The 17679-nt window shown below is 51.1% G+C and overlaps 1 protein-coding gene across 1 annotated transcript in view; it reads left to right on the forward strand.

The window, feature by feature from the left end:
- Nucleotides 1–17679, forward strand: part of ATP2C2 (ATPase secretory pathway Ca2+ transporting 2) — a 62633-nt gene that overhangs the window by 27619 nt on the left and 17335 nt on the right. The window contains exons 8-16 of the mRNA XM_079800161.1: nt 3372–3521; nt 3610–3678; nt 4469–4544; nt 8757–8823; nt 12767–12891; nt 13045–13142; nt 14004–14105; nt 14245–14334; nt 16855–16956. Coding sequence (XP_079656287.1) covers nt 3372–3521; nt 3610–3678; nt 4469–4544; nt 8757–8823; nt 12767–12891; nt 13045–13142; nt 14004–14105; nt 14245–14334; nt 16855–16956 — 879 coding nt within the window. The remainder of the gene's footprint in view (nt 1–3371; nt 3522–3609; nt 3679–4468; nt 4545–8756; nt 8824–12766; nt 12892–13044; nt 13143–14003; nt 14106–14244; nt 14335–16854; nt 16957–17679) is intronic.

Raw genomic sequence — 17679 nt, forward strand, 5'->3', positions numbered from 1 at the left:
TCTGCAATAGTTCTTTAAAACAATTTTTTAAAACCCCAAATAACACCTTTACAACTTAACTGGATTTCTTCCTGCCCTGCTTATATAAATCAAATTGTACCTGGTTGTTGACACCATAAGGGTTTAATCCAAGCTACCACCTGTGAACACTCGACACATTTCCGTTTTGGTATGTTGCAACTCTGTTGGTATGTTGCAACACAGTTAATAGTTCTATCAGCTCTTAAGCTCTGAGATCCAGGAAAGTTTATATAAATTTTGAAGCCACTTAAGGCCAGGAAACAGCAGGTTCAAGAAAGTTCTTCAGCCTGGCCAGTGTGGCTCAGTGGTTGAGTGTTGACCCATGAACCAGGAGGTCATTGTTCGATTCCTGGTCAGGGCACATGCCCGGGTTGCAGCCTCAATCCTCATCATTGATGTTTCTTTCTATCTCTCTTTCTCCCTCTCCCCTCCTCTCTCTCTCAAAATCAATGAGAGCCCTGACAGGTTTGGCTCAGTGGATAGAGTGTCAGCCTGCGGACTGAAGGGTCCCAGGTTCAATTCCAGTCAAGGGCATGTACATTGGTTGCGGGCACATCCCCAGTAGGGGGTGTGCAGGAGGCAGCTGATCGATGTTTCTCCTCATCGATGTTTCTGGCCCTCTATCCCTCTCCCTTCCTCTCTGTAAAAAATCAATAAAACATATTTTTAAAAATAAAAAATAAATAAAAATCAATGAGAGAAAAACATCGATCAACTGCCTCCTGCATGCCCCCTCCTGGGAATCGAGCCTGAAACCCAGGCATGTGCCCTGACCAGGAATCAAACCGGTGACCTCTTGGTGCATAGAACCATGCTCAGCCAACTGAGCCACATTGGCCGGGCAATATCCAAATTTCTTAATCAATGCCAAATGCAATTGGGTTCCAACCACACTTTTCACCAATGCTCTGCTGTAGTCAAACTAGTCCCCATACGTGTCCCCACGTGGACCAAACTTCCTGCTTTTACCTGGGCCCTCTCATCTTGGTGGAGCCCTATCTTCCATTCAGTGCTCCCTGAGGGCAGGGGCAGCTCTCCTCCCTGCGTCCGCCTCTGCCCACTCCCGAGAACCTGCACCCCAAAGGGTGAACTGGTGTCAGTGCCCCTGGCTTCTGTCCTTTTAGTGCTGGTGGCGTGCTGGGAGAAGTCTTTTCTTGGTCTCCCCCATCTCAGTTGCAAGTGTGTGATTACCATGTTCTCCCACCATCAACTGCCCAAATTGCCTTATTTTCCCTCCCTGGAGAGCCTGCCCTATTCACTCACCAAATGCCTGCTCATTCTGCAAGGTCTGTTCCAGTCCCAGAACCCTCAGGAAGCCCTTCTCTTCCAGCTCATCACCCCCCGCACCCCCCCACACACACACACACACCGCACACCAGCCACTCCATCCTCCACTTCCTACCCCCAACCTTCTGCTGCAGATTAGATCGATTAGATCATCAGATTGTTCCAGTTACATCTCTCACAGCCAGTGGAGGGGTTTCCTTACCAGTGTCGACTTGTCTTTATTACAGTGTTACTTAAATGTGAACAAATATATAAGTTTGAAGTACAAATTCCATGTGCTTCAAACTTATATACAACTGTGAACCTAAGCCAAATTTTCAAATCAAGTACAACTTACCCAAATTATTGTCATTTCCCATTAGACAGGGTTTGGGGATGAAATCTCTGAGTGCCACTGGGTTGTGGTGCCAATTTCTGCTGCCCAGGCCTCTGGGTCAGCAGCCTGTGGTGCTGGGTGGCTCAGTTCTCCCATTTTTTTTCTTTCATTGTGGGTTAGGAGCTGCCCCATGAGATTATTTGACTTGCCCTTGATGCTCTGGGGATTAAAAAACACAGGTGCAAACTCTAGATCAGTTGGTAGCTGTGTCTGACTTGAAATCAGGGGACAGAAATCAGAACATGACCTGAGATGAAGATAAATATGTATATTGGCTCCAAAGGGCCAGGGACTTATTTCTCTCTCACATCATGGAGTGTCCAGAAGTGGAGTGTCCCTGGGGTGGCCATCCCCTTGATTTGTAAGGTGGCTTCCTGAGCTCCAGGATAACAACACCAGGTGGGGGGAACGAGGAAGGTAAGAAGGGCAGAGGGGCCCATCAGCTCCGCCACCTTCAAAGACCTTCCCCAGTACGATGGTGGCTTCTGACGTCTGGTTGTCTCATTCTGGAGACACTGAGCTAGCTGCAAGGGAGGCTGGGAAGGAGGATTGTGTGGTGGAGCACATCACCGCTCCCAACACCATGGGGGCTGTTTCGGAGGAACGGGAGATGGGCATTTCACAGCAAGTGGTAGCCTCTGCCTTCTTGGGGACTGGGATCCCATGGCATTGGGCATATTTTTTAAAAGATGAAATTAAAAATTTTTTAAATCAGAGCATTCCCCATCTCCTATTTGAGAAATGCTGAACTAACGGTTCTCTTGTGAGTTTGCAGGAAGATGGCTCCTCTCTCTAAGTGGGTCTTACATGCTCAGATAACAGGGTCCTGAGAGGTCGGGCCATCCTAGACCCCTAATGTCCTCAAAAGTGCCTGTTAACAGTTCCGGCCACAGCAGACGTCCCTCTGAGCGATACCTACTGGGTCTGTGGTCACTTTGGAAGATGGTTGAGAGGGCAGTTTTTGGAAGCAGAGTTTTGGCTCAACCTCTGCTCTGCCACTAAGTAGCTGCATAACCTTGAGCACGTTACTCACGGTGCCTCAGTTTCTCCACAGGAAAGATAATAGCATCTTTCATGGTGGGTGTGAGGATGAAGACATAAGCTTGCTGGCACCTTCCTCCTGCTTTTCTGGAGAGAGAGAGAGAGAGAGAGAGGAGAGAGAGAGAGAGAGAGAGAGAGAGAGAGAGAGAGAGAGAGAGAGAGAATGAGAATGAATATGAATGAATGAGAATGGGTATGAGTCAGGGCCCATGTTTCTGGTGTTGATATGACCTTGGGCCGTCACTGGATAACCTGACTCAGTGATGCTCAAACCTCACTGATTTCATGGGCCGCTTTCAACGGGGGGCAGCATGTGGAATGTTAGCTGAAAGGCACGGGTGCTTTGAAAGGTATATTCTAAATTGGCCATTGCCTATGTGTCTTTTTAGATGTTATATTAAATCTTAAAATAATGTAAAAGAAGATACAGTGCTTTCCTGTTTTTTTTGAGAGGGGCCACACGTTCAAAGCTTTCTGGTTCTTGAGGCATCTCGGGTCACATTCTGGTTGTTGTCCCCTGATTTCGAGGAATTCTATGCTGTCTGTATGCAACTGACATGAAGGTGTTAGACACCGTTCTGTGCCCTGAAAACCAGTGCACAGGGCGAGAGGGCAGATCCCACGGCCTTTCCCTCTGCTCCCCTAGGTCACAGACCTCCTGGTAGACGAGTCCAGTTTCACGGGAGAAGCTGAGCCATGCAGTAAGACGGACACCCCGTTGACAGGCGAGGGGGACCTCACCACCCTGAGAAACATCGTCTTCATGGGGACCCTGGTTCAGTACGGGAAGGGGCAGGTGAGCCCTGGGGCGCCCTGGGGGCCGTGGCTTCTATCACCAGCAGGCTTCTAGCCTCAGGCCTCACACTTCTCTCTCCTGAACCCAGGGAGTCGTGATCGGAACAGGGGAAAGGTCTCAGTTCGGAGAAGTGTTTAAGATGATGCGGGCTGAAGAGGTAAGGCGAGTGGGGGCTTTGGTTTTCTTGTGAGGTGGGGTTTGACATCTTCTTGGCTAGTGATGCCAATTCTGCCCACCTGTTAGGAATGAGGATCATGTGGTTAATCCTATCTAATCAAGAGGGAATATGCAAATTGACCATCATGCCGCCACAAAGATGGCGGCACCCAGTCCCCTCAGCCCTGCTCGAGTCCCACAGTCCTTTCAGCCCAGCTGGGGCGGGTAGCGGGGGGGTGGGGGTGGCGGCAGGTGCACGGTGCAACCAGATCCGCCCTCAGCCCCCCAGCTGCCCAGGGCTCGCTGAGGCACAGGCAAGCCTTGGATAGCAGCTGCCCAGCAGCCCAGGGCAGCCCAAAGCTCTAGTAACCAGGGCTGGCCGAGGCTTGTGCTGCCGGCAATGGCAGCAGCAGAGGTGTGATGGAGGCGTCACCTTCCCCTGATCGCCAAGTTGCCTCCTGCCCCTGAGGGCTTCCAGACTGTGAGAGGGGGCAGGCCGGGTTGATGGACCCCCCCCACCTCCAGTGCACGAATTTTCATGCAACGGGCCTCTAGTGTGAGTATAATTTTTAAAAATTAATTTTTATTTTAAGACATGTGTTAAGATTTTTGTCAAGATATAACTTACAGACAATCAGGTGCACAGACGTTACATGTAGAGGCCAATGAGTTTTTACATATGTGTACCCCTGTGGCATTGTCACTCGGCTCAAGATAGAAATGAGCCAGGCAGAAGTTGTGGGATGCTGCTGGGATGTCAGCTAAGAAACCCATTGTTCCCATCCTTGCAGACACCTAAAACTCCTCTACAAAGAAGCATGGACAAGCTGGGGAAACAACTGACACTTTTCTCGTTCTTCATAATTGGTGAGTGAAGCTTTTGCACTCGGTCCCGGGGATTGGGGAGAGCGCCCCAAACAGCCCAGCTGTCGCTCAAATAGCTTGCTGCTCACCTGGGTAAAGGTAGGGGTTTGGGGTCGGAGACTCTCTGACAGTGACAAAAGGCTTCTGTATTAGTCAGATGAGGCCAACTACGGTAACAAGCAGCCCCTGCCTTATAGTGACTTAACATGGTCAAAGTTTATTTCCTGCTCATATCATAGTCCACGGGCATGTTCTTGGTCTAGTCCGCAGACCACTGGTGGTCTGTGAGGTCCGAAAGGTTGGCGACTGCTGGTCTAGTGGCTTTTCTGGACAGCTCACCTTCAAATGGCAGCTCGGGGGGCCCAGGCCCCCACTGCATCTTTGCTCTCCCTTCCTCTGGGTCCTTGGAGGCTGGTCATAATTCTTTTTAGCCCGAGAACACAGAGGCTTGTGTGGGAACATTTTAAGGCATGGAGCCAGGAAGTGAAGCCATCACTCCTGTCCATTTTCAGTTGGTCAGATGGAGTCATGCAGCCTGCCTATCTGCAAGGGAGACCGGAAGCTGTGGGTTAGCTGTGTGCCCAGCCATATTTCTGTGCCACTGAGTAGGCTGTGCCTGGTCTTATGCCTCATGGCTTTGGCAGCACACCACAACCAGCATCCACGTGATGCTGAGGACCTGAATTCAGGTCTTACACCCCAACGTCACTGTGCAGCTGCCCTGGTCCCCTCGCCTGCTCCCTCCTGCTGGCTCCAGCTCTGGCTTGGAGTCTGTGTCCTTTGTTCCCAGCCTTCAGGGCCACCCAGTGCTTTGCCCATAGTAGATGCTCAATAAACATGTGTTGAGTTAATGAGCTAATAAAGGAACAAGCCAAAACCGCTGCCCATCGCACAAGCAGTGGTAAGAGGAAGGACTAGTAAATCTGGAGCCAGGGGAAGTTCTTGGGAGGATCAGCCATCTCTTCCGGCAGCAGCGCTGTTGTGCCTCTGGTCACCCAGATGCATGATTTCATTACGTGAGTGCTTTATGACGCACTAGACCCTACGGTAGGTTCTGGGGCCACCAAGATGAGTAAAACGCAGCGTCTTCCCTCTGAAGGACCCCCAGGCAAATAGGGGAGAGATACCTGAACAAATATGAAGTGTGAAAGGAGCAGTTAATCTGGTGTGGAAGAGTTGGGAAGACTCCAAGGAGGAGGTGACGTTAAACCAGGTCTTGCAGGATGAGTAGGAGTTTGCCAAGTGACAAAAGAGGGGATTGGGAATTCCGGGCAGGGGAAAAAATAAGTTCAAAAGTAGGGAAGGTATCTCCCAGTCCTTTACGGCTTGTCGGAGGTGGTGAACTTAGCAAAGTGGTTAAGAGGATGTGGCCTGGAGTCAGGGCTCTCCTTCTGTCATGCCCCGAACAGACCTACTCTGCTTCCCTCCCTGGCCACCCCTCCCCAACATTCCAGTCTAGTCCTCTTTCCAAATTTACGCTTTGGATTAGCTGCTCAGAGTTTGCTAACTCACTCAGTTTACTGTTTTTAAGTAGCTCTATGCCCTCTTCCCTCCTTCCTGCCCTCCTTTGTCCTGGAGCTGTGATGAAAAATGGGTTTTAATCTGCCAAGTCTGATGACAGCCAGTGGGGCTCTGTGCTGTGAGAGGACTGTGGTACTGTGATGGCCAAGAGGACTGGGAGGATGAGTGACACAAGGGAAGGTGGCTGTGAGCGCCACTTATTGGCCTTCCTTGGGGTTGCATGCTGCCCAGGCATCAGGGCAGATTAGAATGCCCAGAGGCATTTCACATTCCAAAGCAGGGATTGGAATCTGTGGCCAAACTGGATTCACCACCTAGTTTTGTAATGGCCCACAAGCAACGAATATCTTTTATATTTTTAAGTGACTGAAAAAAATCAAAAGAATAATCCTATATAATAAAGAGCTAATATGCTAATTAGACCAAACAGCAGAACAACCGTCCGAACGACCTTCCGGACAAAGCCGGGGCTGCGAGGGGCTGCGAGGGGCTACGAGGGCCGAGCCCCTTACGTGAATTTTGTGCATCAGGCCTCTGGTATTTCATAACATAAAAAGTATATGAAATTCAATTTTCAATTCAGATTTCGGTGTTTATAAATAACATTTAATTGGAACATAGCTACACCCATTCACCTGCTGTCTACAGTGGCCAAGCAGAGTTGCAACAGAGACCATGTGGCCCACAAAGCCGAAACTATTTACCCTCTGGCTGGTTCCAGAAAAAAGTTTCCTGACACGTGCTCTGGACGATTGCAGTGACCTGCAGGACATAGTGCTGTAATGGGCGCTGCTCTTTCTACCCCAGGAGCCTCAAGAACAAATAGCAAGTAGATGTGCTTTAAGTTGTCAAGCAGGTAGTAGTCACAGGACTTGCCCCAAGATGAAATTGTTTATAAAAAATAAAAAGTTTCAAGTCAGGGGTCCTACAAAGTCATTGCCTTGCATTAAGCTACTATTCCTCAAGTTAAACTAAAGCTTAATTAAATTGGCATGCTTGTGGCCAGCCCACAATACCATTCAGACCTTTTACTTCATAATAACTATTTCAAGAATTGTTCTAGAGGAGCTGGAGTTTTGAAACTGGGTCCCATGGATCGCTAAGGACCCAGGAGTGGGAGATGCAGGGTAGCAGTGGTGCTCTGGTAAATGTTTAACAACTTTCCAGGGCAGAGTAGCGTTTGCCAATTTCTGTGGTGTCAATACTCTCAGCATGGCCAGTTTCAAGCTGCCAATGTGAAGTTATTGAACATGATTTGTGGGGTGTGCACATAGGCTTGTGTGAGCCCCTGTCAGCAAGCTGCAGCCTTCTGCAGGGAGGCCTGGGGAAGGGGGTGTTTCTGATTCTCATGGGTAGGGCTCCAGACTCACTGCCCCACCCCTATTTCTAACAGCTTCCGCCCTCCAATCTTTTGCATCTGGGTTCATTTGGATTCCAGCTAAGATTTCATTTGACTGCTGAGTTCTATAGCTAATTATAGTATGAATAAAGCAACAACCATGTAACAAATCAGGAGTTGTGATCACACACACACACACACACACACTACCACCACCATCACACAGCTCATAACTTGCCCTGCTCCCCTCCCCCACCCCGTTCCTGCGAAACAGAGCTGATGATCTTTAGCAAACACTTCAGTGTCAACAGGAACGCCACTCACCTTCCCACCACTTCCCATACAGTTGCAGCAACAGTTAATGACTGGGCATTCGCTGTGGGCCAGGGGCTGAGCTAAGCACTTCAGATGTGTTGTCATCTCTTAAATCCTGAAACAACTGCTTGAGGGAGGCATGGTCATTATCCCCACTTTACAGATGAGTAAACGGAAGCCACCCCAGAGGCCCCAGAACTGTTCCCCATTGCTAGACCTCTTGTGAACTTTCACGGGTCCCAGCCTGGCTCATGCCACTTCTCACCCTCAAGGGTCTGCCTCTGACAGTCTCCACCCAGCCTAACACAGGGCCTGGTGTTTAGTAAATATTAGGTAAATGATTGATGAAGGAGAAAATGGAAAAGGGAATGTATTTAATCATGAACATGGCAAGATAAAAACACTCAGGAAATTGACCCATCTGCCCATCACGGAAGAGGCATCATCTGCCACATCAGCCACCTCAGGGGGCGTCCTGGAGCCGCACGGCACTTGGGGATTGTTGGAATAATCTGTAGATGTCTACAACCGCCCAGAACCGTGGTCGAAAAACTGTGGCTTTCGAGCCACATGCGGCTCTTTGGCCCCTTGAGTGTGGCTCTTCCACAAAATACCACGGCCTGGGCGAGTCTATTTTGAAGAAGTGGCGTGAGAAGAAGTTTAAGTTTAAAAAAATTTGGCTCTCAAAAGAAATTCCAATCCTTGCACTGTTGATATTTGGCTCTGCTGACTAATGAGTTTGCCGACCACTGGCCCAGAACAATCTGGTTGTTTCTTTCTTTACTTGAACTGGCTCGATCCTTTCCAGAACAAGTAAAACCATTCTTCTTTGTAGTTTCAAGGGTTTCTTAAAAAGGAAAAAGTGGTTACAAGTCCTTGAGGTTATTAATCACTGCCCGGTGTCTCTTCTCCTGTAAACTCTTAAAATGCTGTCATGCCTTTAGATGTTGGAGAATGTGTGTGTGTGTGTGTGTGTGTGTGTGTGTGTGTGTGTGTGTACACACACGTTTCGTTTTGCTTTATTTTGTTCTCTTCTCCAGGCATCATCATTCTCACTGGCTGGCTGCAAGGGAAGCATCTTCTCAGCATGTTCACGATTGGGGTCAGGTAAGAGCTCCAGGCCCTCCCTCCCTTGTCAGTGCAGCAAGACAAGGCAGGAAGATTGGGGCGCGGGAACAGTGTGGGGAAGATGCACCCTCCTCACCTCAAGCGCAGCCCCAATAGTACATTATCTGGCAGGTGGGGTGCCCCGGGAAAGCTTGCAAAACAAATGAAAGCGTAAGATTTGGACCTCCCGTTCCCACCACTTCTTTGCCCGTGGGTTTGGATCTTTCTGGCTAATGGTGTGGACTCCAGAGCCTGCCTGCCTAGGGTTACATTCTGCCTTTACCACTGCTAGCGGTGTGACCTTAGGCAGACTTTTGCACTTGCTGTGCCTCAGTTTTCTCCTCTGTAAAATGGGAGTGATGACATAGCCCCTCCTGCGGTCGTGGTGAGGATGAGATGAGAGCCCGTGAAGGTTCCTGCGACAGTCCCAGCGCACAGGGTGTGTTTGCTCCTGGTATTCCTTTGAAGCACCGTCTTGGTCCTTCTCTCACGGAGGAATCTATAGGAGATGGTAAAGGCCGTGTCACTGAGGCCACACAGCTGATGGCAGGGCTGGGAACCAGGGCCCTTGGCTTTAAGCCCGAGGAACCTGCCGTCCCTCCACATGGTGACTCTAACAAGCGACAGTCACACCCCCAGGCCCGGTGGGCGATGCGGAGATGAGCAGGGAGCAGGCTCAGTGGCTGAAGTTGCCCCAGCTTTTCCACGGCTGCTCGCCAAGGCCAGGGAGGCAGAGTGCCCGGGACGGTCTGTAACCGGATAGGTCCCAGCAGAGGGGCAGCCGGTGACCCTTCTGGGACACACAAAAAGCCAACACATTTCTAGGCTCACGTTAAGCCCCAGGGTTTCCGGAGCGTGACCCCCATGCTGTTGGTGTCGGCAAAATGCTTTAGGTGGTCCATGGGAAATTATTTTCATGTCTGTGAGCAAAAACATACCCGTAGGACACCAAACCCGTGATGTGAACAAGCTTGGATGCCCATCAGCTAATGAATGGATAAAATTCATCCTGGGGAACATGATTCACCCACAAAAAGGAAAAAAGCACTGACGCCCGCGACTAGGGTGGCCCTAGAAAACATGATGCTAGCCCTAACCGGTGTGGCTCAGTGGATGGAGCGTCGGCCTGCGGACTCAAGGGTCCCAGGTTCGATTTCAGTCAAGGGCATGTACCTAGGTTGCGGGCACATCCCCAGCAGGGGGTGTGCAGGAGGCGGCTGATTGGTATTTCTCTCTCATTGATGTTTCTAACTCTCCCTCTCCCTTCCTCTCTGTAAAAAAATCAGTAAAATATATTTTTAAAAAACATGATGCTAGTGAAGGAAACCAGACGCAGAGGGCCACATACCGTATAACTTCGTTCGTGTGAAATGTCCGAATTAGGCAACTCCATGGAGGCGGGAACCAGACGCGCGGTCTCCAGGCCGGGCCGAGGGGTGACTGCTAACAGTTACAGGGATTCCCCCGCGGTGATAAGAATGTTCTAAACTCGATTTTGGTGATGGTTGCACAACGCTGACTCCACTAAAAACCACTGAGTTGCATACTTTAACAGGGTGACTTTGGGGGCATGTGAATCGTATCTCAGCAAAGACGACAAAGGAGAGCATGGAGCACATCGTCAGGAGTGTTGTTATTGATCGGATCCCGGAGCCTCTCTGGTTTATATATAACAAGTGTCAGCAGACACCTGTGTGCAACAGTCGTTACAGTAAACCGCAGTGACCGGCACCCCGTCTGTGCTGGGACACGGAGGTCAGAGGTGCTGCCTCCCAGTGCTGAGCGGTGTGGGCCGGAGAGCCTTGCTGGAAGGGCTGGGCGTGTCTCTGGTACGTGGTCAAGCTTATCTGTGTGCGACTGAAGGGACACGGTTACCTGACGGTCAGCAACAGGATGGATGCTGATGCTCCTGGTTCAGGAAGCACGCCGAGCCGAGCAGCGAGGCAGTGACTCGGGCTGCCCCAGGCAGGGTCCAGCAAGAAGCAGGGCCAGGGAAGGAGTCAGCCCCTGGAGGGAGTGCTCAGGCGACGAGGCCGTCAGAGGCGGGTGATGGCAGAGGGACTGGGCCGCGGTACACTTGCTTTTCCATTCTCATCTTGATCAGTTGGTGGATTCGTTTTTTTGTTCCTATGCAAGCTTCCCGGTACAAAAATCACCCTCCCCACGCCGCACCGGGGGAAAGTCCCCCTCATAACCCTCGCAGATGTTTGCTTAGCTAGCCTTGCCAGCCTGTGCCATAAAACCAAGCAAGCCTTCTTGCCATCCCCATGGCAACCAGGCACAGTCCCTCAACCAGTCAGTCATCCTGGTTTCTATAGCTGAAGGCTCCATTGTCTCCGGGCAAAAGGCCACCATCGGTACCGTGCTTCTTTGAGTCTAAGATGCACATCCTTTTTCACATTTTAACTTCTCTGAAGTCAGACTTCACGATAAAGCACTGTGTGGCTGATGAATCGGCGGTATTTTTTCCCTCAGTAGTACACAAGCTAATGGTGTCCTTCACAAGCAGCCTCGCCTTAGATCGGAGGAAATACGTCAGCGGTGTGTGACTGTGGTGGAATGGGCCTCCTCAGCTAGGCTTTCTGATGATTAACCAGCCACATAGAGCGCTCACTATGCGCTGGGCCAGTGCGGGTCGAGACGCCTGCCATATGTTCACTTGCGAGTTCGTTCACTCAGCAAATATTTACTGAAGGCCCGCAGGGTTCTGCTGGAGGTTCCCGTGCAGAGGTGACCCTGGTGGGTAGGGTGTGGTGATACTCACTGCGCAGATCTGCACAAAAGGACCCTCTCACTCGCTCATCTCCAGCCTCCCCTGTCGGCCTGAGGTCAGCTGGTCATTATCCGGCCCTCTGCCCTCGGTCAGGCCAGCCCAGGAATGTGGGATGGGGAGCAGTCAGCCCTGATGCTCTGGAGCCAAATTGAGGTAGAAAGAGCCCCTTCTTGCCGAAACCGGTTTGGCTCAGAGGATAGAGCGTCAGCCTGCGGACTGAAAGGTCCCAGGTTCGATTCCGGTCAAGGGCATGTACATTGGTTGCGGGCACAACCCCGGTAGGGGGTGTGCAGGAGGCAGCTGGTCGATGTTTCTCTCTCATCGATGTTTGTAGCTCTCTATCCCTCTCCCTTCCTCTCTGTAAAAAATCAATAAAATATATTTTTTAAAAAAAGAAAGAAAGAGCCCCTTCTTAACAGCCTCCCACATGTTGACATCCTGCCCACAGGAAGGGGATCCATGTTCACAATCGCAGTTCAGATTCCCAAATACTAGAAGCTCATTGGTTCAGCTTGGAACAAACACAGGGTCTCCTCTAATCCAGTCAACTGTGGCTATGGGAGAGCGAGCTCACACAATGAAGAGTTGGAGGGATGGTAAAGAAGTGAGCAGATACCCCAAGCAGATCTGCTAAAGGCATAGCTGTGTCACTTAGCCTCCCTCAATTTTAATTTTCTGTCGGGCTTCCCTACCAGGCGTGTCTAAACCATTAGACCAATGAAAAGTGAAATTTAAGGGAGGACCCACTGAAGCAAAAAATTCCACTTCCTACTAATTCCCTGATTAATAAATTCCTTTCCCAGAGCCCAGAAACTTTTCTCTTTAATAAATGAGAACAATTTAAATGCAGAAGCACTTAAAGAGGCAAAACAGCTAGCAGACTAATTCACACTAAAATGTGGGTGTCTGATAGATGAGATTCCTTTCCAAAAGCAGGACTTTTTGTGTGTGGGTGTTGTTGTTGTTTTTGGCGGGGGGGATTGGGGCTCAGCACAATGGATGTTGGAGAAGGAGGCAGGTGCATCATGGAATGGGGAACAGAGAATAGAACGGGAACTTTGGGGACACTAGAGACAAGCTTCACCAGGTGAGCGTGTTGCCATTCCCAGTTGGAACGCATATCATTCTTAAGTACATGTTAAAAGTGACCCATTTGGCCTTTCGATCCAGCCTGGCCGTGGCTGCCATTCCAGAGGGTCTGCCCATTGTTGTCATGGTTACGCTGGTCCTGGGAGTGCTGCGGATGGCCAAGAAGCAGGTCATTGTGAAGAAGTTGCCGATCGTGGAGACTTTAGGTGAGGGACGCCAGCTGGCTGAATCCTTAAAAATTGGGTTGAATGGATGTTTTGGTGCCATGTTCATTCAACGTGGGTATTTCACAGGCCTGAGAGTTGGTGGCGACGAACTGCTTTTTTTTTTTTTAAATAAACTGCTGTTTCTCCTGCCAGGTTGCTGCAATGTTATCTGTTCTGATAAGACGGGGACCCTAACTGCCAACGAAATGACTGTCAGCCAACTCGTCACGTCTGATGGGCTCCATGCCGAGGTGAGTGCTGTGTGAATTACAAGGTTCAAGACAAGGGTGTGGCCTGCCAGACCCGTTCCTTCCTGGAGAAAGCACAGGGAGTCTTCCAGAAAACACGGAGTAAGCCAATAGGGGTTATATTGTGCAGATTCCTTGTTACCAGTCGCTGCAAGGAGCATGGCTGATTTAAGACAGCCGTCTTCATTTTTTTATTATCTTTAATAATAAGCACATTATAAAGTTGAAAAGCTAGAAGACTCTTACCCACAACCTCCCAGGGTACACTCACCGCGATGAGTCCACTTGGGCTTTGAGTCTCCCCTGTGTCAGCACGGTGGTAAGCTCCCGGAACGTGCCGTTTTGCATCTTGCTGCTTTTTTCACAAAACCTTCCACACCAAGGGGTCAGCCGTGCCAGCCCTGGGCCAGCGCCCACTTTTGCGAATGAAGTTTGTTGGCACGCGGCCACCCCTTTTGTTCATATGTAGTCAGTGTCTCCGTTCACGCCAAGCAGCAAAGCTGAGTCGTCACAAGAGATGTGCATGGGCCACAAAGGCTAAAATAGTTGCTATCTGGCGCTAGAAGGAGAGGTTTGCCCAGCTCTTTCTAGACCATAAGCGCTCTCCTGTGCTGTTACTTGGTTTTCTTACCCAGACGTTTCCTGGCTGCAGAGCAGAATTATCGCCGTTGATGACTCGTGGCGGTTAGTGAGGTGTTCCGCTAACATGCAGTCCTGCCGGGAGCATCTGTCTCCATGCTTGAAGCCGTGGCTGCGGCCAGGATTTTGTCCTTGGGATGAGTCCCCAGAAAAGATACCAGAGCTCAACCAGGGGAGTGTACTTCTGACTCCTGATGACATCCTTTCTGTCCCTTTGCCCTGCAGGTCAGCGGAGTTGGGTATAATGGCCAAGGGACAGTCTGTCTTTTACCGTCAAAGGAAGTCGTTAAGGAGTTTTCCAACGTCTCCGTGGGGAAATTGGTGGAGGTAGGTGTCAGCAGCGCCGTGAGAGAAATATGCATTGAAAATGGGGCTGATGGGGATTCTCTCCAGCCCGAGTGGGCCCGGGACCCGTAGGGGGCCGGCTCCGAATATTAACTAAAGATTCAGAAATGCCCCCTTGCAGGCCGGCTGTGTCGCCAACAATGCTGTCATCAGGAAGAACACCATGATGGGACAGCCCACGGAAGGCGCCTTGATCGCCCTGGCAATGAAGGTGGGGGATGTTTGATTTCCTTTTCATACATTCACTTGGTCCCGGGGCTCAGCGGTTAGACCCTGAGCTCTGAGACGGAGCAGAAGTGCCCCCCCACTCTGCCCAGTGCCCGGCGCAGAGCAGCTGCTCGCGAGTGTTGAAGGGATAGGTGGTGGGCTGATGGGTGTGCCTCTCTGCCTTGTGCACAGGGGACAAAGTACAGAAGAGGTCCGATCAGATCCCTCTGTCGAGGTAGGAGCCCACTCACGGTGCCTGTCCTGTGGAGGGGACCCTCCCGCTCCTTCCCAGCCACTCTGCTCCTGACTCACGGCCACCTCAGATGTTCTCTTCAAGTTCACTGCCATTTCCACCTCTGTAGACACCTCTGCTCACCCGGGTACCCTGAGCTGTCACTCATCACACTGTCCTGTGTCCATCTGTCCACCTGTTCCTCCCCTAGCACGAGGCCAGGGTACCCACATTTCTGCCTCTCCCCCATGATGCAGGATCCCGTGCAGGGTGGGCGGATGAGGGGGAAAAGGATTACCCTTTCAGTATATCCGTGTAAAGGTAAACAAAGCGCTTTAAGACATTCCTTTCGCTCACAGAAGAAAATGCTCTCCAGAATGTCAGTAATACCAAATGGAACTTATTGCCTCTTTAAAACAGTGAGGGCAGCCCCACTCAACAACTCCCACTGCTCTGCAGGGAAGGGAGGCTGGCCTGGCGATCCAGCTACCTGGCTACTGCCAGTGATCCTCGTGCTCCTCTCCCTGTGCTCCCAGTGATCCCCGTGCTCCTCTCCCTGTGCTCCCTGTGCTCCCTGTGCTCACAGTGATCCCCGTGCTCCTCTCCCCGTGCTCCTCTCCCTGTGCTCCCTGTGCTCCTCTCCCCGTGCTCCCAGTGCTCCCAGTGATCCCCCTGCTCCTCTCCCCGTGCTCCCAGTGCTCCTCTCCCCGTGCTCCTCTCCCCGTGCTCCTCTCCCCATGCTCCTCTCCCTGTGCTCCTCTCCCTGTGCTCCTCTCCCCGTGCTCCCAGTGCTCCCAGTGCTCCCCCTGCTCCTCTCCCCGTGCTCCCAGTGCTCCTCTCCCTGTGCTCCTCTCCCCGTGCTCCTCTCCCCATGCTCCTCTCCCCGTGCTCCTCTCCCTGTGCTCCTCTCCCCGTGCTCCCAGTGCTCCCTGTGCTCCTCTCCCTGTGCTCCTCTCCCCGTGCTCCTAGTGCTCCCTGTGCTCCTCTCCCTGTGCTCCTAGTGATTCCTGTGCTCCTCTCCCTGTGCTCCCTGTGCTCCCCATGCTCCTCTCCCCGTGATCCCCGTGCTCCTCTCCCCGTGCTCCTAGTGCTCCCTGTGCTCCTCTCCCTGTGCTCCCCGTGCTCCTCTCCCCGTGCTCCCTGTGCTCCTCTCCCTGTGCTCCCAGTGATCCCCGTGCTCCCAGTGCTCCTCTCCCTGTGCTCCCAGTGATCCCCGTGCTCCTCTCCCCGTGCTCCCTGTGCTCCTCTCCATGTGCTCCCAGTGATCCCCGTGCTCCTCTCCCCGTGCTCCAAGTGCTCCTCTCCCCGTGCTCCTCTCCCTGTGCTCCGAGTGCTCCCTGTGCTCCCAGTGTTCCCTGTGCTCCCAGTGATTCCCATGCTCCTCTCCCTGTGCTCCCAGTGATCCCCTGTTCCTCTCCCTGCTACTCCCAGTGATCCCCGTGCTCCTTGGTTTTGCAGATGCATCCCTCTAGTCTTCACATGGTGTTCTCCCTGTATGTCCATCCTCCTCCTACCAGGACACCAGTCATATTGGATTAGGCCTGCCCTAAAGACCTCATCTTACCATGATTACATTTCCCAAGACCCTATTTCTAAATAAGATCCCAGTCACAGGTACTGGGGGTTAGCACTTCAGTGCAACCCATAATACCCTCCTCAGGAACCTTTTTAGACATTTTTCCCTAGTCACTCCTTCCATGGAATTTTAATACCACAGATACATTGTATGTCTGTTAGTGTACTGCATGCATGTCTGCGCTTTAAATATTTAGAAAGTGGATTTTTTGCCCTCCTAAGGACCCCTTTTCACCCCTTGTGAGTCAACAGGATGCTCAGGTTAGGACTGGTGGTCAGTTGGGGAAACTGAGGCTCAAATCTGTCAACTAACTGGCCCACAAACCATCAAAGAGCCAACAAATGTCAGATCTGGCAAGGACCCCAGGCTGTGACAACAGGCCACCCTCTAACCCAGGGGACCCTTTGGGAGGAAATGGCTCCATCTTCAAGTCTGACATTTCTTCTGACAGAAACCCCACAGGCTCCTGTTTCTGAGCAAGTTTCAGCTGGGAGCTATTTCAGGGACCACATGGTTCTGCCCCTGGGACAAGATAAAGAGGTGTTCTTTTTCCTGGTTGGAACATTTGAAAGCAAATGGCCTTTCTCTGCGACCTAAACGCTTGGATTTCTCATCTGCCTGAGATGGTTTCATTAGGGAGTCATTTCAATGGACCGAGCTTTGCATAGAAATTGCTTTAGAATGCCTCACTGAAAACTCCCGTTTTATTATCCTAGATGGACTTAAGTGACGTTAAAGATTCCTACGTGAGAAAACAAGAGATCCCGTTCAGTTCAGAGCAGAAGTGGATGGCAGTAAAGTGCAGCCCCAAGAATGAGGTGAGTTTGCTTCTCGGTCCCTTTCCACCACATCCCCCACAAATCAAGCAAATGCAGACATCAGCGAGAGAGGTTAGTTTCCATTGCTTCTGTGAGGTTCCAAATGCATGACAATACAGTTGATAGCAATTAAATCTTTGACTCTCTTGGGTCTTCTGAGATTTTTAACTGAGTCACTGGTCTTCCACGTGGGGTTCTTGTACCAGCCCATCATTGCACCAACTGGGAAGTTGTTAAAAAATGCAGGTTCTTGCCCTGGCCCATTTTGCTCAGTGATTAGGGCGTTTGCCCTCAGACTGAAGGGTTATGGGTTCGGTTCTGGTCAAGGGAACGTACCTTGGTTGCAGGCTCAATCCCCAGCCCCTATGGGGCACCTATGGGAGGCAACCAATCGATGTGTCTCTCTCACATCAATGTTTCTCTCTGTGTGTGTTTCCCTCCCCCTCTCCCTCTCCCTCTCCCTCTTCTCTCCCTTCCACTCTCTCTCTAAAAATCAATGGAAATATATTCTCGGGTGAGGATTAACAAAAACAAACAAACAGAAATGCATATTCTCAGGTTCCACCTGATCTCCTGAAATCCCAGGGGTAGGCTCCAGTAATCTGTGTTTGCTGGGGATTCGGATGCACGCTCAAGGCGCGAGTCACTGGCCTGTAATATAGTTGCTGAGTAATTACTACTAAAGCGACCCTAGACTTCTGATAAATGGACCCTATTGCTAGC

This window comes from Cnephaeus nilssonii (assembly GCF_951640355.1).
Source record: "Cnephaeus nilssonii genome assembly, chromosome: 20".
NCBI classification, from domain to species: domain Eukaryota; kingdom Metazoa; phylum Chordata; class Mammalia; order Chiroptera; family Vespertilionidae; genus Cnephaeus; species Cnephaeus nilssonii.